Source organism: Cygnus atratus, chromosome 14 (genome assembly GCF_013377495.2).
Source record: "Cygnus atratus isolate AKBS03 ecotype Queensland, Australia chromosome 14, CAtr_DNAZoo_HiC_assembly, whole genome shotgun sequence".
NCBI classification, from domain to species: Eukaryota; Metazoa; Chordata; class Aves; order Anseriformes; family Anatidae; genus Cygnus; species Cygnus atratus.
This window is the reverse complement of record NC_066375.1, coordinates 14,811,450-14,833,843: the sequence shown is the minus strand read 5'-3', so window position 1 is coordinate 14,833,843 and position 22,394 is coordinate 14,811,450. Positions and strand designations below refer to the sequence as shown.

Genomic DNA, 22,394 nt, shown 5'->3' with positions numbered 1-22,394 from the left:
ACAGGCAGGGGGATTCGAGGGGAAAAATCGAGGGGAAAAATCGAGCAACACATGAAATTTTTGTGTCTTGCTGAAAGGTAGGTGTCTTTAGGGTCAAGCTTGGCAGGTTGGAGTCCAAGTCTTTTCACAGAAATGCCCATAGTTAGATGATTTATTGATTTATTGAGAGGTGGATTGCAGGGAAAAAAAAAAAACAACTATTGCTTTTGGTTTACTTCTCAACTTTGTTTTGGTTCTTGGTTCTGTGGTATGTACTACTTTAAATAATAGAATTGCTGCTGCAATTCTGATCTGAAAAATAGGTTACATTTTTTTTTCTCCTCTGAAAGAAGAGACTTGTATTGGTGTTTCTTTCATGGATCCTCTAATGTGGTTTGGAAACTGTTTCAGGAAGATGCACGTTTGTTGGAAGATAGTTTTCCTCACCTAATGAATTCTTGTGTACTCTATGGTTACTGGACAGTAATAAATATATTGTAGGAAAATCATATTTATAGAGTACTACATTTAAAGCATGACTTAAAAATAACAACATTGTCCTTTTTCATTAAAATTAAAAGTATTTTTAATGATTTCTTCATGGTTTTAGTTCACTGAAAAAGGAAGTATCCTTAGGTTTACAGACTTTAGTAGACTTTGATCCTTTATGTGATCTTCATTAGGGTCTCATTTAAATATGTCCTGCAGCGTATGTTAACATGCACTGGTTTCTTGAACCCCTGTCTTTTCCATCAATCAGAAGAAGAGGTGTTCTTTGGAAGTAATCAATGATGTCTGCTACAGATGAAAAATCCTGTGGGATGGAAAAATAAGAAGGTAATGGAAAAAGTGTCAGAATTCTTAGCAATTAGTAAACTCAGTTTAGAAACCTTTTTTCTTTATAAGAGGTGTCTTATAAGGTCCAGTAAATATAATCAGATCAGCTGTCTTTCTTCCTGCCCTAATGTGTAGCTCTGTTGATGTATGTGTATGATCTACTGAAGATGTGTTGTATAATGAATTTATGCAGATTCAACATGTTTAATACACGGTGGTGTTGTTTCCATTTGACATGATGAAGTTGACTCATAAATTCAGAGAGTTTGGACTCAATCAGTATATGTGCTGACCTGTGTGTCTGACGCCAGCAAATCCCGTGCAGTACTACAGGATGTGAGTAAGCTAACCATCTGAAGCAAAGCAATAAAGTTGGCAGATATGGATTTGCTCTCAGTGGTGTATTTCCATTATCTGGTGTCTTAGTGGTAAACAAACACTCCCTAACAAATTGTATTGATTTCTAATAGCTGTACGCTAAGGCTATCAATTCACTCCATGAGTACAAACAGGAGAATCTGATTTTCCTTTCAGAAGTAACAATTGTAGGAATATCTGGAAGACAATAAGCAGAATTTCAATGGATTAAAATAGCTGCTAGATTAAGTAGCCTGACAGTTAGAGAATGAGACAGGAGGCACTTTAAGATGAAGGGAAGTAGCGTGAAAAAATGCACAGTACCTCTTTTCCTTTTAAGCCAGTTCCTAACAAATATATCTGATTTTGCTCCTGGTAACGAATCTGGATGTTGTATACTTTATCTCTGTACAACACCATCAGTACATATGGATGAGTAGCAGTTTTTCTTGAGCTGTCTCTTACCAAGAAGGTTCCATCCTGAAAGATGAAAAGATGAAAGATGACAAATAAATGCTGCTGATCTGCACAACAGCCTTAAGTAGATCACTCATGCTTTTAAGGAATTTTTCTTTGTGAAATCTGCTATTTTCTCTTTCTCCCTCACAAGAGAAACTGAGTTATTTGTAAGGAAAAACATTTAGGTCATTCCTCAAATATTGTGTCTTTCAATCTGCTATTTAAAGTATTCACTGTCTGCTACAAAATGCAGATATTTAGGGAAGAGAGGGCTGGTGTTGTATGAGGGAGAGATACCACTAAAGGAGGAGGTAAAATACGAAAGGCCTAACTCCATTTCAGCCAGAAGATAATTTAATTCCTGGTAAATTTCAATCAGGATTCCCCTGTGATCTGTTTACAGGCAACCTAAAACAATGATTGTGGCTGTGTCGTTTTGGTAGAGCCAGTGATATTCTCTTTTTCTTTCTCTCCTTCTGCTTTTCTTCGTTTCAGATTTTAAAAATCTTCCATTAAAATACCCTGTCTGAAAGGCACTGGATGTGGTCTCATAAGCTAGACCTTAGCACAAGTCATTGAAATGCTGTACATGGCAACTTCAAACCATTGCATGTGCTGTGAGGCATCACAGATTAAACAGATTTCTCACAATGATAGATGAGATATAATTTGTTTTATCTCTGCACACACAGTTAAGCCTGGGTTTCATGTGTTTGAATCTGTACTTCATTTTGCTGGTAAATATGGCCTAGAAAAGGGTAGGACTCAACTCATCTAATTCAAGCTAAAATTTGGAATTTGTGACAAACTCTGTAATAGTGACAAAGAAATCTTTCCAGAGATCAAGTCATTCCTCTTAAGATAGGCAAGATGAAACTGCTCTCTTGGGCTATGAAAAACAACAACAGCCTTCATGGCTGGTTTAATCTAGCTGCCTAACTTTTATGTGGGTAAAGATATGCAAGATGAACCCCCCAGTATAAATGTCTATATTGGAGCTTAACCTTACTGTGCAATTTACCTTCACTCTTCCTATATGACTGCAGGGACATCTAGCTAGGCTATTAAGGAGGTGCTGAGAACCCCCAACAGTTTAGAGTACCTTGTTTATTTTTCGAAGAGCTGCTTCTGCTTCTGGCCGGCTAATATAAGCAACGTACCATTCATCATTTAATGAATCCTATATTTTTTGTGGGAGAGAAGAAAGGAGAAAGTCAACTGTCAATGAATTAATTTATGATGTTAACAACATACTAATAAATAGAGAGAAAACTGAACGTGAGGGATATTGGAATTTATGTGCAGAAGGTACAAGCTTCAGGGATCATACTAGCATATATGAGTATATGGTAAGTGACACTGAAAGATTTTAGTGATTTAATCACTTTGAAAATTATGGAAGTATTACAGACCTACCTGTTAAATATCTGCAAGTAAGGTAGGAAAACTGGTATTTCCAGATATTTTCAGTAAAAAATAGATTTCAAATCATGGCATCATGGAATGGTTTGGGTTGGAAGGGACTTTAAAGATCATCTACTTACAACCCCTCTGCCTGGGACGCTACCGCGCTAACATCCTTTGCCTTTCTCTCTCTCTCTCTCTCTTTCTCTCCCCCCTCCCCCCCCCCCCTTTTTTTTTAACAATCATCTGAGACAATAGCACAGACTTCCTGTGAACTTAACAGTACTGGGCAACCATACATGGCCTCATCAGGAGTGGTTTGCTCTATACTTGCCATATTTAAAGAAATGTGAAACAAAAATGCACTTAAAGTGGTTAAAGTGTATGAATTGTCTACTTACCAAGGTCTTGTGGAAAGAGAAATGAATATGTAATGCTATTTGAAGACAATTGTTTAAAACCAAGTAATCCCGCAAACAAGTATTTCTCTTATTTTGTTCTACTGCATTTTGCTATTGTTTTACTTGGTGGAGGCAGAAAAAAAAGGCACTAAATATTGACACAGAAGAGGAAACTAAAAAACACCTACTAACATCCTGACAATGGCTACTAACTAGAAAAACAACTTTGAAAACAGTTCTCTCTTGAAATCAGATTATTTTCTGTATTTAGCAGTTATGGTTAGTACTTGTGATGTTTCTGTACCTCATCTTCCTCGGTGTTTGTGTGCTGAGCAGTCTGTCTGCTAGGAATGGGCAATGGAGGTCTTATATCAGCTGTCCCTCTTGAAGGAGATCTGCTGTTGTTGCCTTTGAAGTTGTCATATAAGAATAGAAAAAATATTGAAATGAGGAAATAATTTCATCTGGGAAATGCATACTGGTATATGGTATAGAATCTTGATTTTGTGAGGCATGAAGAATTTGTTTCACTCTGGTACTGAGGCATTTTGAATTGATTTGAAATCAGAATTATTGTATGAATGTTGTATGTAGGCTGATGTATGAAATCTAAGTTCCTTATATAAATTCTTCCTTGGTGCACAGGGACACTAACTGAACTCTCGTAGTTCGTAGTACCTTAAAATCAGATGAGCTTGAAATATAGGTTGCATCTTTTTAGCTTCTGTACCACAGTTACTCAGTTGAGAGCATCTCCAATTTCTTTAGAGACAGATTTAATATTGTCTCTTCAGATTCCTTGCCTTCTTAGCAAGTAGAAACTAAAAAATGTCACTGTAAGACATTGGTAGGTGTTACCATATGCAAAAATCAATTTTCAAAACAATTGCTTTCTAAGCTTCCTTTATTTTTGACTTACTTTTACAAGATGCAGTATATTTTATATGGAAAGTGTTTTCTCCCTTTTTCGAGACTGTTAGTATACCACAATGGTTTCTAGGTAGTGTTATTTGGCTTTCAACAGTGTTAGTTATATTTAAAAAGGTACTTATATGAAGTTTTGGCAATGATTTAACTAGACTGTTAAGCCCAAACTTCATGGGAGAAGATCATCCTAGATTCAGACTAATGCACTCAAACTGCCTTGCAACCTTCAGTCATTGTTTGTACATAAAATCAAGGAGTGCAGGGTACAAACCTAGAGGGAAGCGAGGTGGTAGAGAGCCACTTGCAGACAGGCTTCTAGCACTGTTATAGAAACAACAACAACAAAGATAGTAAGTACAATATGACATTGCTATACAAGATTTCTGTGTTGTAAAATACTGATCTGAACTGTGAGCCTGTTTTACAGAATGTGACATCCTCTTGAGTCCTGTGAAGGATGAGGACAACTTTTTCTTCCTTCTTTGTAAGTAGATCCACCATTAAAATTACTTGGAGCTCAGTATCTGGGAATGAGGTAGCCAGAGTCACTAACAGGCTATCAAGATTTCTGTGTCAGGATTAATGAAGAAAACGACTTCATCTTCTTGACTTTTCATAGGGACTGGCTACATTATTCCCCTAAAGCAGGAAGCAGAGGCAACAGCTTGATTGATGTTTGTTTCTCTGGAGTCCCGATTACAGAGTTATTTTACTTGTAGCTTTTTTAACATTATTGAGGAAAGAGCAGTTTCTCATCATTAATGTTGCGGCTGTGGATATGGAGCTACAGGAGAGTCCAGTGAAGGGTCACTAACATGATAAGGGACTGGAGCATCTCACATGTGAGGAAAGGCTGTTAGAACTGGGACTGGCTTGTCTAGAAAAGAGAAGGCTTGGGGGGATCTTCTCCATGCATATAAAAACCTGAAGGGAGGATGCAAAGAGGATGGAGCCGGGCTCTTTTCAGTGGTGCCCAGAGACAGGACAAGAGGCAGTGGGCACAAACTGAAACACAGGAGGTTCCGTCTGAGCATCAGGAAACACATCTTTAATCTGAGGGTGGCTGGGCACTGGAATAAGTTGTCCAAAGAACTTGTGAGGTCTCCCTCCTTGGAGATATTCAAAAGCTGTATGGGCATGGTCCTGGGCAACCAACTCTAGGTGGCCATGCTTGACCAGAGGCATTAGACCAGATAGCTCCAGATGGCCACTGCAGCCTCTCTGTGAATGTGTAAGATACTATCTGACAGTGGCACTGAGCTCATACCCACAGCACCATAGCACTTCCACGTGCCTATGCTTGGTTTACTTTCCTTCTTCTGCTTCATTTTTCTGCTATTGGTTAGAAAATCTACAATTCCTTTTTATGGCCTTTTTTATGATCCAGAGGTCTTTATTTGTATTTTTAATTGCTTCACCCAACTGGTTATAAATCGCCTGTAGTCTTTTCCTTTACGAACCATGTTTCTATTCTGCTTTAGTGAACTGCACAAAAAGCTCTGGGATTAATATATTAATTATACCTGCAGAACAGGGGCACCCTATCACAACTTGTGATTCATGGGAAAGAATCAGCCGAATGTGAGCTTCTGCTATAGAAAACTACATGACACTGTTTGAATATAAGCAGAAGTGTTCATCATGGAAACAGTTCATATGACCTTGCTATTGCTACTGCAATATTATTTCTACTTGGGTGTCAGCAGTTCCAGACGATGTTGGTAAATGGCAGGGATTCATCACAGAACCATTACAAAAAACCAGAGATTAAACTATGTACTTCACACTTAGACTCAAGGAGCCCACTCTTAGTCATCAAAGGCTGTTGCACACTTCATCAGAAATCAAAATTTAATTAAAGGAACTTCCATTCTGGAAATGAAGACATAATCTAATATGTGGAAATTGTAGGTAGGAAAAGTTGTATTTGCAGCAAAGTCCACAATTTTAAATAAGAATTAACCATTAAACTAACATTTAATGAAAGGGTCCTGCAGGCAGCGGGAGTGATGTCTTACAAATGGAAGTATTCTCCTATGTAGGCCCTGAAATATTCCTTGACTTAAAACTGAGAGTGTGCATTATGTCTTGGTTGTCTGGTATACACTGTTCTGCTGAACACAGAACTTCAATTCTATTAAGGATTCTTCTTGATAGTAGGAACACCACAAATTAGCATGTAGTTGAGGCAAGGGTGCAGCTTCAAAAATGATTTCTTAAAGTAGTGACCTTGTGTTCCCCAGAGCACCCTGTAGCCATATATATATATAAAGAGATTAAAATTCCAGAGGAGTGATACAATGAGTGATACAAACCTTTCTGCACCAGGCATGCTGTTGGATCCTGGCTTAGGTAGAGGCTTGATAGATTTTGATGGGAATGTATTGGAGCTGTATGGGGGCAAAGATAGCTGTGGCACTGCTCTTTGGGGTGCGGCTGTGGAGAAGAGGAGAAGAAAACTTAAAACCTATCTGAGACATTCTTAAATGAGTTAAAGAAATCCTGGCACATTACTGCTGTCTAATTAGATAAACATAATGGAGGAAAATGTTTTCTAAAAAGTCTTCGATATGTTAGTTACGGGTTGTAACATCATATGGTCAACTGAGAGCTTAAAATTAAATGAAAAATAATTTGGAGTAGACTTGAGCATTTAGTTTTTTTAAGTTCTGTTTTTTAAAGCTGCAAGTCAAACAGCTTAACTGTAATGAAGCTGAAGGTGAAGCATGACAGTGTGTCCTCTCTGTTGCGCTGCTTCTGAATAGTGGATTTGAGGTCACCTCTTTAAACTTCTTGCCTTTATGAGATTTCTCCCATATAATCATAGCATCATCAAACTGAAACATTTTTTTACACTTCAGATCTTCACAACTGGTAAAAAGAGAACAGGTTAACTGTGCTCTGTGCTCTATTCTTAATGGAATCTTAGAGGAAATGGTAGGTTGTAAAGACTTGGCTGAATGTTCTGCTTCTGCTATGAATTCACTTTGCAAACTTTATTTTAGGAACCAGGCTTGTTAAGTAATTTATAAATAGTACTATTAAATGAAACAAGTTCTGGTTCTGTTCCTTAGAGTAAGTACCATTACACAGAAGACTAGTACTAGCAGGGTTTTACTGAACATTTTGTTGAAAACTGAAAACACGTCTAGCTGTTTGATGCTGTGTGCAGATTACAGGTCTCTAAAATATAAGGTGTTTCAAAGTAAGAAATTCTGCTGTCTTGTAACTGACTGACTGGGGAAAGCTATTAGCTATTGATTTCCTGTGTTTTGTGGCTTTGCTATATAAATCTGCACAAGGTACATTGTAAGCATTCTACAGCCTGTCAAGATACCACCTAACTTTTTTACATGGCTCTAAAGAAAGAACTCTGGAAACTATTTTTGTAGTGCTAAGACAAAGAAAGACTTCACAGTAGAAATACTTACTGTCTTCTTCTTCCTGGGGAACCAAGAGAAAACAAATGTTAGCAACTTATAGCAGAGTTCTTAGTAATATTTATCTTTTACGATACAAAGACCTGGAAGTTTGTGAATTTTGAGCATACTAAGGATCCTGAGAATCTAGTATGTAGACTGTCACTTTCATCTAAAATGCTGAGGTTTCTGTCTTCATGCAACACCAAATAACGTTTACAGTTCTTGTGTTAAGGTGCAACTACTATTTACAATTAAGTAAAAATCACAAATTCTTAGGTCAGCATATGCTAAATAAAAAAATAATAATGTATTAAAAAATCCCAAATTAAAAACTCAAACCTGATGTAAACAAAATCACCTCTCCTATGTCATTAAAAAAATGCTGGCCTTATTCTTCCTATTATCTAAGATAAAGTACTTAGGGAATAATCTGAGCTTGAACTAGAGGAAATTATTAAACAGAAACTGTGTGCAATGAAAGATCCATCCTCATTCGCTACAAAGCATAAAGAAACAAGTTTACTTTTTCCAGAATTATTAGCTTATACAGGTACTTCATTTTATTGTAGCACATATAATTTACAAATTTGTTTTGATACTATACTTACTTCAGGTCTCTTTTGTTGTGGCCAACCCTGCCTGAAATGAAACAGAGACAACAAAACATTAATCATAGATGGAATATTATCCATTCATTTGGTGTGCATAAGGCTATATATTCAACTAAGACATGAATTTGTACTAAATTCTACAGCCCTATATGACTGCAGAAGCAATTTTTTCTCCTTGTAACAGTACCTAAAATTCTGATTTTCAGACATAATTTAAGATGGTATACTAGTCCTTAGCCAATCTTGATTATATGAACAAGCAAAATTCTGAATGATTTATCATAAGATTAAAGCTTAAAACAAGTTCCTACACTGATGAAATGTGTTTCAAGTCTGAAACACATTTATAGTACTCAGCAACATTGCTGGAGCACATCATGAGCATTCCAGTCTGTTTCTCTGATGAATTATCTTGGCTGACTACCAGATCTCAATTACTTTCTTATTTTGTTTTAAATTCAGTCACACTACTCAGCCCGTAAGTTATCTAGAAAACGTTGTTTATGCTATAGATAATATTTGCAATGAGTTTTGCAGACTAGTAAAATCAGTAATAGGAAAGTAAGCCTTTCTTTTTCTTATGTCCTACACAAAACAGATATGGGATTCATAAAAGAATGTTTCTTAGAGCGAGAGCTTGATCTGGTGGAAAAAAACGTGGATCATAGGTTTCTTTGTGCCACTAGGAAGTGAGTCATGCCATATGTAATGGCCATTTGAGATAGGAATTGATAGACAGTTTCTACCACATTCACACTTTTCTGTAGCATGCAGCACATTCCGTACATATTGTTGAAACAAAACTTTGGTGTCTGCAGCTACTGTTGGCACTGTTAGCAGTAATTTTCCCATCCCATGTTGCTTATCCATATTTTTGTTAAATTTAATATATACTTTTATTAAATTTCAGTTAAATGAACTCTTACTTGACAGGAGTTTGCTTCCTTAGAGGAGTTGGATTGCCTCTTTCATATCTGTCGCTTGGTGGGACAGGAGGTTTTGGCATCATTGCTAGCTGTTCTCCCAGGGATCTAAGGGAGGAGCAAGATGACGAAATAAAGATAAAAAATGGCTTAATGTGAAGTAACCGATTAATAGTGGCATCAAGAGTCCCGTTTCAAGACGCAAAACTCTTACCTTAGCTGTGGAGTCAGAGGCTGTAAAACAACAAGGAATAGTGAAGAGTCAAGGGTATCAAAACAGGTGAAAAACATTTATAAGCACCAAAGTAGAAAGGCCTTACCTTCTCAGGATAGCCTGGCTTCCTCCCTGAAAATACATTTAGAAAAAATGTAACTGCAGGTAATTAAACTTTCTATGAAACACACAGTTTTGAATATTATTGAAAGAAAATTTTGCAGATTGAATCACTAGGTCTCCTGAGATATAAGCCAGAAATAGATTTTGGCTGTATAAGAGGTGGCAAAATTGCAATTTTTTCAAAGTGGCACATTTTACAAAAATATTCTTAATGATTCAGCTTTGAATTACTGAAAAATTCTATGCCAGTATCTGCCAAATAAAAGAGTTTAGTTATTAATTAAAATCAGAGTAGTCACATAGTCTCCTTAGCTTTTTTGTAAAATACAGTTTTTAGGTCTAAAATGCCTTTTTTTTTCTGTCTTTTTTCAGTTCTCAGCATTCTTTTAAGTCTAGATAATAAATTACATACAGTAGCGTATACAGAGTTTCATTAGCTTAGTACGCAAAAGTTGTTTCCTCTTTTAACCTGCTAAATATTCCTTTGTTCACTCACATAAATTTTGTAATTTTGTATTAAATCTTTTTTTTCTTTTTTTCCATGGTGATCTCATAATGTCTTTCTGTTCAGTTAGTCCTGATCTACTTTCTAGATATGATTTCTCTCTCTTTGTAAGTACTGGTCACATTATTTATTCCTAAGCAGATCACCTTATATGTGACTGGATTAAGGTATGTTTGGTTGAGCCTTGCTCTTTTGCATGAATGATATTCAATCTCATAATTCTGAATAATAAAAAAAAGCAGCCATTGGTGTTACCATAAGCAAATACTGACCTGATATTGGGGCTTCTCTTTCAAATGGTGGAGCAAGGCGATCCAGTGGGGGTTTCGTGCTTCTGTCTATAGAAGGAGCTGGGGCTAAACACAAAAACTGTGTAAGACAATGCACTGGTACAGGTCAATATAATTTTATTTTGTGTAGCCATGAATTGGTTTTACTTCTGAGAATAACAAGTGAGCCTTCTGACTAAATAGTAGAAGGTGGAGCTGGGGAGATAGGAGATACAGGCAAAAGTGAAGTGCTATGTAGCCCATGGTAAAAGCTTTACAAAGAGAAAAACAGCTGTACGTACGTTTTGAAGGTTTGATATTTCTGTCTCTAGTCAAGTCATTGTTGCTTGGAAGAGGAGGAAAAGGTGGCATCTGAAAAATATTTTACATGTGGTTAAAGTCACCATCTTCTTTCTATTTTAATTTTAGTGTATTAAACCCACCACACCACATCTGCCAATCTTTGTATATGATGCAGCACAAAGAATAGGTCTCCTCACAATACAGGAAGGAGTCATTAATAGTCGTGAAGAGTTAGTTACCTACATGCATGGTGGTGTTTTGTTTTGTTTTGTTTTGTGTGTGTGTGTATGTTTTCCAGGTACAGAATTACCTCTGTTTAGTCTCACAGGCAATATTTTAGTGGGATGCTGACTTTGGGGAGGACATGGGTATGTCAAAGGAAAGAAACGAGAGCTTCAACGATGCTGTTGTAGCTTTCCCCCTTGGTGCAGGAGGTTTTTAATTTTGAAATCTGGTGTTGAAATTACTGGATGTAAATTTGAAGTTGAGAAGTATGTATGAACCCTGTGATAATGATTGTTGCTGAGTGAAGCGGGGCAAAAAGGACTATGCTTTCTTATTGTGAGATCTGGGTCAAATAGAATTATGTTGCCAGAAGCAGCAAAAACGGTGAGGATGTTTTGATATCTAAACTTAGATTTCTTCAGACAAACATCTGCCTATGTTCTTTCTTATTCTGATGAATAGTGCAGCAATTTAGGACACCAGTCTTGAGAATTCATGACATTTAAACGAGTCCTGTGTGTGCTATATGTGTGAACTATAATACTGGGTCAGACCAAAGATCCCTCTACTGCATCCTAAAATTACCTTTACATGTGTACATCGGTAGGTGTTATGTACATCTGTGCTGGCATACATTGACCCTGCAGTGCAAGTTGTGAACAGCACAATAGCTTCCAATTTCAAGGGTTTAAAAGGAAGAAAAAATGGAAAAATATATGCATGTCATCAGAGTTCTCAATATACAGTCCCTTATATGTAGTCTTAATTCAATTAGAAAGATTTGGAAAGATTTATCCTTTTTTTTTTTTTAACAAGTATCATTAAAAAAACAAAGTAGGATCTATTAAGAATCTCTGATTTAAATGGGAGAGGCATTCACAAGTTGATACAAATTTCCAGTGTAAGAAACAGCAAAGTAATGTGGATCAATTTAATATTTAACCCACCAAATTTTATTGTTTCCTGGAAAAAAAAAATGTGTAAGAGTTCAACTTTTTTGACAGCTAAAAGACTTTCTTCTTCCTCTCCGTACACTCTCTGAATAACAATAGCATTACACTTGAATTTCTACTTAGGTACTGGCAAAGAAAATATATGAAATATTTCATTTTCTATGAAATACCAAGAGAGAAACATACAGAAGCACCTCTTCCCCCAAATGAGGCTGGTACTGTGGACGGGCCAGGTCGCTGGGGTGGTACTGGAGGCTGATGTGATGATCTGGCTGTTGAAGGTCTGTCTGAAGAAAAAATCTCAAACTAAACAACTATGCAAACAGTTCTGTTATTTTATTCTTATTAGATCTTTACGAAAAAGAGCCCTTGCAATAAGTTGCATACTTTAAGTTAATATGTCATAAAAGCATTAATTTAGAGCAAAATAGTTGCTTTATGATCAATGTTCTCTTGGGAGTTAGAGGCTCATCTGGCCCTTTGATGCTGGTGACTGCATCTTCTGGGCTGTTGGCTCACACTATTTATTTGTATTTCCTGCATGCATACAGTGTCTGTGTGAAACACCAGCCCATCTAAATGACAGTGTTTTGTACTCCTGTATTTTACTCCACAGCTGTGGGCTACTGAATAATCAGTTACAAAAAAAAATGACAAGCAAAGAAAGCTGATCTCTTTCTTTTCCTAATTTTCACTCTAGTTTTTTGCTGCTATTATGATAGCTTGCTGTGTTCAAGGAACTGCTACTAAAGCTAAATTGGTATGTATATATTTTTAACTTCAGGCAGCTTCCAAACGATAGGCCAAAGTCACAAAGACACCAACCTGCAGTAAGTCTGTACCACCTTAATGTAAAACCTTCTATATTCCATTACCAGCCACTTAAAATGCGGTTGATAATATGTGAAAACATCACTTATGATTTATTATTAGCACTTAAATTTTAGTAATTACCTATATAATCTGTGTTGTTTGCAAGGGATTTGGCAGGAAATATGACATTGTGGTGTGCTTCATCATTATTGGATGGAGGTGGCTCATAGCCATCACTGTCATGTTCTGCTTCCTCAGGCTCTCCTGTTGGTGATTCATAGTCAGCCTCATCTTCCTTTTCCTGGTCATCATCAGGGCTTTCATAGTCATCATCTTCATCCTGACAAATGTATATAAAAGATGTATATTATTACTTCCGTGAAAAGCCACAAGGAAATTGCACTAAGATTCTTTTCACCCAGGAGGATATCAAGTTTTTAAAACCATTTTGAATGTCTTTGTTTTAGATAGCAGACAAATTAAGGCAGCAGCAAACAATTCAGTGCTTCCTAAAAGAACACTGTAGCAGCAGTTCTTGTCTGTTGATACTCATTCTTACTTAATAGTATGTATTCTGCAACCTGGAACTCAACTTGAAAAACACTTCAGAAAAAAATGAGGTCTATGATACAGATCTTGCTCCTCTCCTCTGACCAGACCTAGCAAGATCACAGTGAAAACATAGTAGTGGTCACTGCACACATCTTCTGTGCAATCTACCCTGACTTACAAGAAAATGATTATTTAAATTTTTGCTGATATCTAGGCTGAAATTTCCAGACTAGCTCACATCAGCCTAGTCCAGATGCATTACAGGTGGTTAGTTTTATCTCTCGTGTTCCTGAAATAGCAGTAAATCTCCTGTTTTCCAAAAAAAACATTGGCACTGGTTTATGAGCAGTCTTCATAGACATGGACTGTAGATCAGTCAGCTTATTAATTTTGCTTGCTGGTTTGTATATGCTTCATCTAAAGACACTTACCAAAGCATTTTCTATGCTGAATGGCAAAAAGTATTCTTGCAGTCAGATGGCTGCAAAAAATTGGATTTTTCAAAAAGCAAACTTTGTAGAGAACAAAATGGCAAGATTTTGCCATTGAATAATACAGCAACCTTTCCTTTACTAGCCACCTCTTTTAAGAGCTTGAAATAGGAATATAAACTGCTGCTAAGGTTCTATGGGGAGCTGGTCATAGGCTGTGAGCTTTTACTTGAATGACTGGTACAAGTCTGCTGTTCTGAAGCTCTGCCTTATATTACTGGTCAAAGGCCCTTTTCTCAGTCAAGAAATTTGCATGCAGCTACTCCAATCATTCATGTTCCTGCTTCCCTTCTTCCTTAGCATAACGCCAGCCTGCCATTATCCACTCCATCCATGCTGCCTGAAGTAGGTAATGCAGGAAGTGATAGAACAGGGAATCTGTTGAGCCAGTAGGTTTTGTTAGTCTGATACTCACAAATGAAGACCAGCCACCGTCTTCTTGACTATATCCTGCATAAGGAAGTATAACCACAGATTTCTTAGCATGTACAATTTTAAAATATCAAGACATAACGTGACAAAAAGGACGCAACAGATCCCACATCCATTCTGAACATATTATAACATTATAACATATTATGTCACAGGAACAAGGTAGACATTTTAAAGGCAGGCAGACATACATGTGTAGCTCATATATCACGGAAGATACTACAGATAACATTCTTACTCAAAACTAAGAGTATAGTTTTCCTTGTATGAGATGATATATGTGCTTTCATTTCAAGTTTGTAGAACTCTCGTTGTAAACATTCTTTGAAGTAGAATGCTTTCAGAATGAGCATAAACTTCTTATCTCTTTAATACCATTATAGCTTTCATATCAAAAGTTGTGTGTTTGTGTTTTTTTTTAATTTCAGTAGGACTAGGGAGCATGGTATCTTGCAGAAGTATTAAATGCTTTTGGCCTATAAGAAAATTTAAATGAAAATTCAGAGCATGGCAGACATCTGAAAGCTTGCCCCTTTTCTGTAGGATGCTGCTAGGAGTGGGGGCAGGGGACAGAAGTGTTGGAACAAATGTATGTATAAGCACTGATACTATGTATTGGGTTGCAGAAAGGCAATTTGTGAATGTTCATCTAAATTTCTCTGCTCTCCTCTTTCATCACCACCTTTTCTCTTAAAAAATATTTTCTTAGTTGTTCTACAATTACTATCATTGTTGGTAGAGTGCACCAACAATTTCCTGCTTCTTCATGCTCTCTTTTCCTTTTTTGTTTTGTATTGTTTCATTTCACTTGTTCTGCTCTGCAAGGATTAACTTAATATTTCAATATTTTTATACAATATTTGTAGACAGAGACTACCTGTTACCACACTTACCTGGATTTTCAGGACACTTTTGTGTTTGGCCCCTATAACAAAGATGCGAACAATTAAGTTCTTTCCAATTGCAATTCTTAAATGTTTTACGTATACTGAAATCTATTCTAATAAAGCTAATGGTTAGGTTTAACAGTAAAATTAAATTTAGATATGTGAGTTTAACTCTGCACAAAATGCCTATTTCACACACAGGATCCTAGTGTTGGCTAAACTGTCTTGAAAAAGGTTCAAGTCAGTGAGGTGGAGTGTTTGGAAACAAGTGGACTCAGTAAATAAATTTACTAGGGGCATCAGTCCTTGAAATGGAAACTTAAATAATTCCACTGGAGCTGCTGAAAGTCAAGTTCATAAATGTTTGTAGCACTGATAAATATTTTTATGGTTTTTGATTCAAGTTTTAAACTCTAGCTAATGCAAAGATACAAAATCATGCCATCAGATGATTGAAAACCATGTCATGTAGACCAGACCAGACTTAGATTTTCGTGATATATGAATAGAAATTCTTCTTTTCTCATGACTCCTCCACCCAAAGAATCAACATCATTGCATTTTTTTGCTCTTTTCCTATTGCCAGAATATCATATTCGTTCAGTCATAAAGCATTTTACAGTACAATGATATATGAGTCTTTGAAATGTGTTAATGATGACTCATTAATGTAATGATATGTGCCCAAGCTTTATAGAATTCCTAAAGATTAATTTACTCAGATGTAAAATTATATTAAATTTATATGTTATTTGGTTTCAGACATTGCAGAAGTATCTAAACTGTTCATGAGCTCAGGCTTTGCTAATTTTAACAAATAACATTAACAAAACTGAGTTTTATTTTGCTACTTTCCAGGTGGTCCCTCCAACACACAGGTATTATTGATCAAACAGAAAACAGTACAGAAAAGATATAGCTGAAAACTTCGAAAAAGAAAGTCCTATGACTTTTCACTTACCATTTTGGAAAGAAAGACATCCTTCCTTCATTTCTGTTTATTTCTTGACTTAATTTACTTACAATTCTGTTTAAAAGAGACACAAAAACAGTGTGTTTTTTTTAAATCCTTGAAACTTGTCAGTCATTTTCTTAGCTGCTTTCCTCCCATTTCCCCTTATTTTTTACAAAATGAAATCTTTTAATTCCTAAGTATTATTTAGTATGTGGTAAGAATACTTAATTTCTCGTCTTATTGCAAAATTGTGCTATAGCACATCCACCTAAAAGCTGAACTTTTTTTACAGAGAAAAAAAAAAAGTTGGGTCAAATTTAAAAATCAACATTAAACACAGCAAGCCATAGAAACATTGGGTGTGGTAGACATCACACACTAGAACACTGCTATAAATAGTAGTGATTGCATATGTATTATTTTGCATGGAAAAAGCAGATAATGTTTGAGGAAACAGCTTCTTCCAAGCCTATGGTTGCAGAAGCAGAAATAAAAAGCAGTTTTGTGACTACTCTATTCTTTTTGTCTCCCTCCCTGCACAGCCAGGATGTACCTAATAAGGAATCCCTTCAGGAAAGGTGGTGAAAAGGCTGATTCAGTTTCATGTTATAACACATTTTCAGGGCAGGGCAGAAATATTTATGAAGCGTATAAAGGGTACAGCTTTATGTCTAGAGAGATTTTTCCAAGTTGATGTGTTTGTGTAAAACTCATGCACAGTTTGTGTACAGCAGTAGGGTTAATAACAACCAGTGAAATACAGTCTTCAAAGATGTTTTGGTCAGGAACATGCATTTATGCTGCTCTTATTGCTGGCATCAATCCTTTCACTTGGGAGCGAAGGTTTTTATACTCACTGAGTCCCCGAGAACAACTCTGGGGTTACAGGATTCTGTCATTAATGAGAAACAGAATTAAGGCCACTGAGAGCAACACAACTCTGCTCTGTTAGTAATGAAGTTTGCCTTGCCGATTACTTTGTTTCAAAGAAAGTTTTTATTTCAAAGAAAGCTTACTATGAGTCATAGTCTGATTCTTAATTCTCATTATTTCTTTTTTAGGAAAGTCCCACTCAGAAAGTCCTGTCACAGCCAAAGCAAAAGGGTTACACACATCTGGTTGAAAATACCCCATTTTATTTCTAGCTGATATTATTCAAGTCTATCAGATTGTGAAAAAATCAGGAAACGAACATATCTGTTTATGTCAGATTCTACATTCTGTAAAACCATAACTTTATTGTTTGCTAGTACAGATTATTTTTTTCTGTCAATCTTAGATCTTGTCAATCAAACTTTATATTAGTATTATAAAATCGTTGTTTGTTTGCAACTGCCAGGCAGTTACCAGTCTATTTTGTTTTTCTTCTTGTTTCATGTCTTTTTTTCTGCTACTTACCAACCTTGACCCCTACATTTTTCCAAATGAGCTCGTTTGTGCATCTCTCATGTCTAACTGCTTTTCTGGGGTGGGACTTAAGTAAGGCAAGCTTTCAAGCACTCTAATGTTTTTTAAAAAGCCAACAAAAACATACTATTCTTTTAAACCTCAACCATGCAAAAATTCTTTCTTTTATTTTGAATATCTGCTCTCTTGCCCTTGCTGCTTTCCTGATATGCACCTTACTGAAATTCAGGTTGTGGAAAGTGCTGTGAAGGCAGATCAAGCTGCCAACAAGTATCAGGTAACAAGCAATTTCCAATAATTACGACCATACTGTCTGAAAATGATAAAAATCAGCAATTCGATGTTAGGGATAGGGACTCAAGGATAAGTACGAAAATAAAAAGGCAGAGGAAGAATATTTTTTGGTTTTCTAAGACGGTACTTTGCAGTTTTCTGATATTAAACAAATTTTGTCGTACTTGCTCCTTTTGAAATAAATACATGCACAAATGTTAACAATCTAAGAATGATTACAGTATTACTTTATCGCTTTTTAAATCTGATACCCAAACAAATTGGTTATTAATCTCATACCCAAACAAATTGTTTGGTTACCCAAACAAATTGTATAGAGGAATAAAATTGCCAAGTCCTATGCCAAGGCTCCTCTCTCTTCTCTTTTCTTTTTTTTTTTTTTTTTCTCCTATGCAGTCCACACTCTTCTGCACAAGTAATCTCCTGCTGCTGCAGATGATAAGGAAGTTGCTATGTGAATAATAGGTTCCGGGTGAAACATCAGGAAATGTTTTGGTGTGAACTGTGCACTATGTGGACGTCTACTTTTGTAGAGAAGTGGATTACAGAACTTGTGTGTGGCTAATATGCTATTGTTGGAGAGGTTGAGGAAGGATCTTTCATAATATTGTGCTTAGTTTCTGCTAAAGAAGTAAATACTACAGGTTTTAGAACTGGTAATTCTTTTAGCTCAGACTTCCACAGGTATGAATGAGACTTGAGTGTTTGAAAGCTTTCTGGACTGAACCCAGGCTGGCTGCTATGAGGATTTACACCAACCAGTTCTGAGGAAGAACTGAAAGGGAAAGTTGCTTGTTAGAATAATTTGCTACTTAAAGTACAGCGTGTAGTCTTCAATTCAAGTTTATTTAAAATAGTTCAAACCAATGTCTCAGAGAGGTTACTAGAAGAAAAGAAAGCAAAGTTTAGAATGGTAACTTTTTAAAAGCAGCTTTATTACAGAAAATACATGCTCTGAGCAGCTGAGTCTGTAGCCATGTGAGGAAGGAAGTACCAAAACCACACTGCTTTCTGAGTTGTGGGAGTGGATGATAAGACAGGATAAGGCAACAGTACTTGCAGAAAATGTTACTCAGACTTCTCTTTCTCTTTTTAACTCCTCCAACAGGCACTTAGCTTAAAACTGGCAGGAAGTTTAAAAAATAAAATAAAATCTAAATTAAAAAAAAAAACAACAGTACTCCAAAAATGGCTTTTGTTTGTATACTGTAGATGTTGTTGCCATGAGCAGAATCCATCCTACCTGTATTAAGACACTGACTTAAGACAGATGAGACAGAAGGAGGGCAAAGTCCTCTGAGACCAGGAAGTTGCATATACTGAACACTCTCAAGAGCATAGCTTGTGATTAAGTCTTTGTTTTGGCCTTTGAGTGAAGTGTGTTGGGCAGATACAACACTATTATGTTGGCTTCAAAACAGACTGAGTGCCAGTTAACTTGTAAACCGTTCAACAGCCTTTAGCATCCCAGCTGAGAGAGTGTGTGCACAAACATTCACCTCTACTCAAGGTGTACCAGGTGTACCTTTTTAAAAGAGAAGGGCATTGTGTAGATTTCTTAATGTTTAGGATTGCAACTTTTACTCTCCTGAAAGCAGCGTAACCTTCAGACTGTGCCATATTTGTAGGCTCTCAATGTGTCCCATGCAGAACTCCACACGCTTACCATGTTTGAACTGGCAGATGCAATTACATGTGTTAGTGCAGTGGTGCTCTTTTTTGTTACTGGACATTTCCACAAGTACTACAGGATATGTCATAAGCTTTCTGACCAAGGCTGAAAATCTCAAATCTCAGGTTTGTCATCAGCCTGCCACTGTGGATAGTCAAACGGACCAATAGCCTGCATTAATACCTTGACTTACTGAAAATTTGTAAGTGTTTTGGCTCAAGGTAGTAAACAATAAGAGTGGCAAAGATTAACTTCAGTGTATAGATCGTGGTTCAGGTATTGAACAACCACCAACATTACTTTGAGTGAGATCTTTGCTTTTCCTTGCTTATTAATTCCAATCATATCAAGTAAGGCATGTTCTGTCTCTAAAATATCAGGCTAAAATATCAGGCAAGACTCACATTTGTTATCCAAAAGTATAAACTTCATGACCTGCTGTGACTGCCAGTAGTGATTATAAGCAATAAGAAAGCTCCTTGTGTCCCTTAAGTTGTATCTTGGTCTTTTGTTTCATTAGATTTATTATCAAAATGTTGATTACACCCTCATAATTAGGTCTGAGTTTCACTTAGTGTATGAGTTTCATATATTGCTTAAGACAGCTAGTCAATGTCTGCTCCATGTGAAATATTTCCTGTTTTACTAGTGTACCACTTACTCTTTCAGGATGCAATGTGTTGTTTGTGAAACTTCACTTATGTATATTAACTTAGTGCTATTAAAATTAAGTTAAATGGGTCTTTCGTAAAATGTAGAAAGTACAAGAGTAGTATGAATGAGCTCGAGAAGAAACAACACTACAGTTTTTAGGTTTTTCACATTGCTACTAAAATGCCAAGTGTTAACCATACTGTATATTTGAAGAAAACAGGTTGCAAATGAGCTGAGATGCTAATAACCAAAGTAACTGTTAGGTTAACTGCTGTGCTATTTCTTATTTAGGATGACAGCTACGTTCATGATAACCCAATCTCTAAAGCTAATGCTCATGTCATGATTATTTATTTCAGTTTCTTAGTGGGAAAAGGGAGAGAAAAGTATGTTAGGTGTTCTTACCAGTAAGTTACTTGGCCCAAATTTTGCTGCTGCTTAAAGGTTTGCAGCAGTGTGGCATAATTCATAATTCATAGTGTGGGGATAATGGATGGACATATCCTGGGGCATAGATTTCCACTGAATGTGTTCTGTGGAGAACTGAAATAGGGAAAATCCTCTGTGGTCTGGAACCTGCAGACTGGATTCTACCATGTGCAATCATGCACTATCAGGTCTTTAAGGATAGTTCATCAGTGCTATTGCATATCTATGTAGATCACCTGAATAGATATACATAGGTCTTTTGATAGAATAGCAACTACTCCTAAACTGTTATGATATGGTCTGTATTCGTAGAATCGTAGAATAGAATCATAGAATATCCGGAGTTGGAAGGGACCCACAAGGATCATCGTGTCCAGCTCCTGGCTCCACACAGGTCTACCCAAAAATTCAGACCATGTGACTAAGAGCACAGTCCAAGCGCTTCTTAAACTCCGACAGGCTTGGTGCTGTGACTATGTCCCTGGGGAGCCTGTTCCAGTGTGTGACCACCCTCTCAGTGAAGAACCTCATCCTAATATCCAACCTGAACCTCCCCTGTCGCAGCTTGACACCATTCCCTTGGATCCTATCGCTGGTCACTAAAGAGAACAGATCGGCGCCTGCCCCTCCACTCCCCCTCATGAGGAAGCTGTAGACCTTGATTAGGTCTCCCCTCAGCCTCCTCTTTTCCAGGCTGAACAAACCAAGCGACGTCAGCCGCTCCTCATGCGTCTTCCCCTCTAGGCATTCTTAAAAGGTTTTTGTGTTTTTGTTTTGTTTGTTTGTTTTTGGTTACCAAGCGATTTAAAGCTGATATTCTGCATCTTAAAATAGAAACATATATATTCAAATAGAAATATTCTGGGGTGGCATTTTCTACTGAGCTAGAGTTCAAGCACTACTTTCTTATTAACTTTTTTTTTCAATGAAAATAATTTGCATACAGAATATGTCTTATGATAGCCTTAAGGATGATGGTATAGTTTTGTACAAAGATTTACAAAATCGTTATTAAATACTGAGTGTAATTAAAAAAAAAAAAAAAAAAGACAATCTTAAAACTGAGTTACTGTTATAAATAAGCAATTAGCTATAGAAAAGTTACCAGACAGCCTTTAATCTCTCTTGTTTCACCTGCTCTGGAAGGGGCATGTGGAACACCATAAGCTTTTCTTAAAATCAGTTCAAACCATTCTGGTACATCAGATACCTAAAAACTTCTAATCCTAATGTGATACTATCCAATGTGACTTTGGGTTAAATCATTTCAGGTACGATCAAGGTCACTTGGATGCTGTAATTGGCTACTTCCTATCTGAATATGTGGTTTCTGATTTGTTTATATTAATTCTTAAAACTGAACATCAAGTTAATAGAATGGTTAATTATTTAAAACAGAACAACAACAAAACATTTATCACCCTCTTGTCTGTACACCACTGTTACAAATATTATCAATATACAGTGTAACCATTTATTCTATTTCTTTGCATGAGATTTTTCAAATGTTTATGCAATTACAGTATCAAACTGATCATATGAGATCTTCATTATGGCTCCAGGTCACCAAGCTACTTGAAGCAGACACCTGAATTTCAGCATGTGTCAAAGTGCTCCCTTTTGAACTGGAGCCTTAAGCCAGTCCAAGAACCTCCCTTTACTCCCTCTTCCCTGTGTCCACTCAGAGCAATTCAATGACAACGTTCAGTTGGGAAGAAGCATGGGGCTTTATCCACCTCCCTCTCCTAAGGGAAAGGATAAACATAAAGTGATGAGTGAAGCTGAACTCTGCCTATGGACCTAAGGAGCTTGTGCCTGAGCTAGACCTTTGGATCTACTGTGTAAGTGGGAACAAAGGATAGATTTGCACATGAAATCAAAATATAGCATTAAGCA

General features: G+C 36.6%; 1 protein-coding gene across 1 annotated transcript in view; it reads right to left on the bottom strand.

Moving 5' to 3' along the window:
* Window positions 1-575: 575 nt before the first annotated feature.
* LCP2 (lymphocyte cytosolic protein 2) overlaps window positions 576-22,394 on the bottom strand; it is a 31,496-nt gene continuing 9,677 nt past the window's right edge. Inside the window, exons 4-21 of the mRNA XM_035562906.2 lie at window positions 16,049-16,114; window positions 15,094-15,125; window positions 14,184-14,218; window positions 12,867-13,065; window positions 12,099-12,199; window positions 10,734-10,803; window positions 10,435-10,518; window positions 9,641-9,666; window positions 9,535-9,554; window positions 9,324-9,428; window positions 8,395-8,425; window positions 7,796-7,808; window positions 6,680-6,800; window positions 4,636-4,685; window positions 3,742-3,845; window positions 2,735-2,812; window positions 1,498-1,653; window positions 576-793 (exon numbers count right to left, since the gene is read on the bottom strand). Of these exons, the coding sequence (XP_035418799.1) occupies window positions 671-793; window positions 1,498-1,653; window positions 2,735-2,812; window positions 3,742-3,845; window positions 4,636-4,685; window positions 6,680-6,800; window positions 7,796-7,808; window positions 8,395-8,425; window positions 9,324-9,428; window positions 9,535-9,554; window positions 9,641-9,666; window positions 10,435-10,518; window positions 10,734-10,803; window positions 12,099-12,199; window positions 12,867-13,065; window positions 14,184-14,218; window positions 15,094-15,125; window positions 16,049-16,114 (1,414 nt within the window). The 3' untranslated portion in view covers window positions 576-670. The remainder of the gene's footprint in view (window positions 794-1,497; window positions 1,654-2,734; window positions 2,813-3,741; window positions 3,846-4,635; window positions 4,686-6,679; window positions 6,801-7,795; window positions 7,809-8,394; window positions 8,426-9,323; window positions 9,429-9,534; window positions 9,555-9,640; window positions 9,667-10,434; window positions 10,519-10,733; window positions 10,804-12,098; window positions 12,200-12,866; window positions 13,066-14,183; window positions 14,219-15,093; window positions 15,126-16,048; window positions 16,115-22,394) is intronic.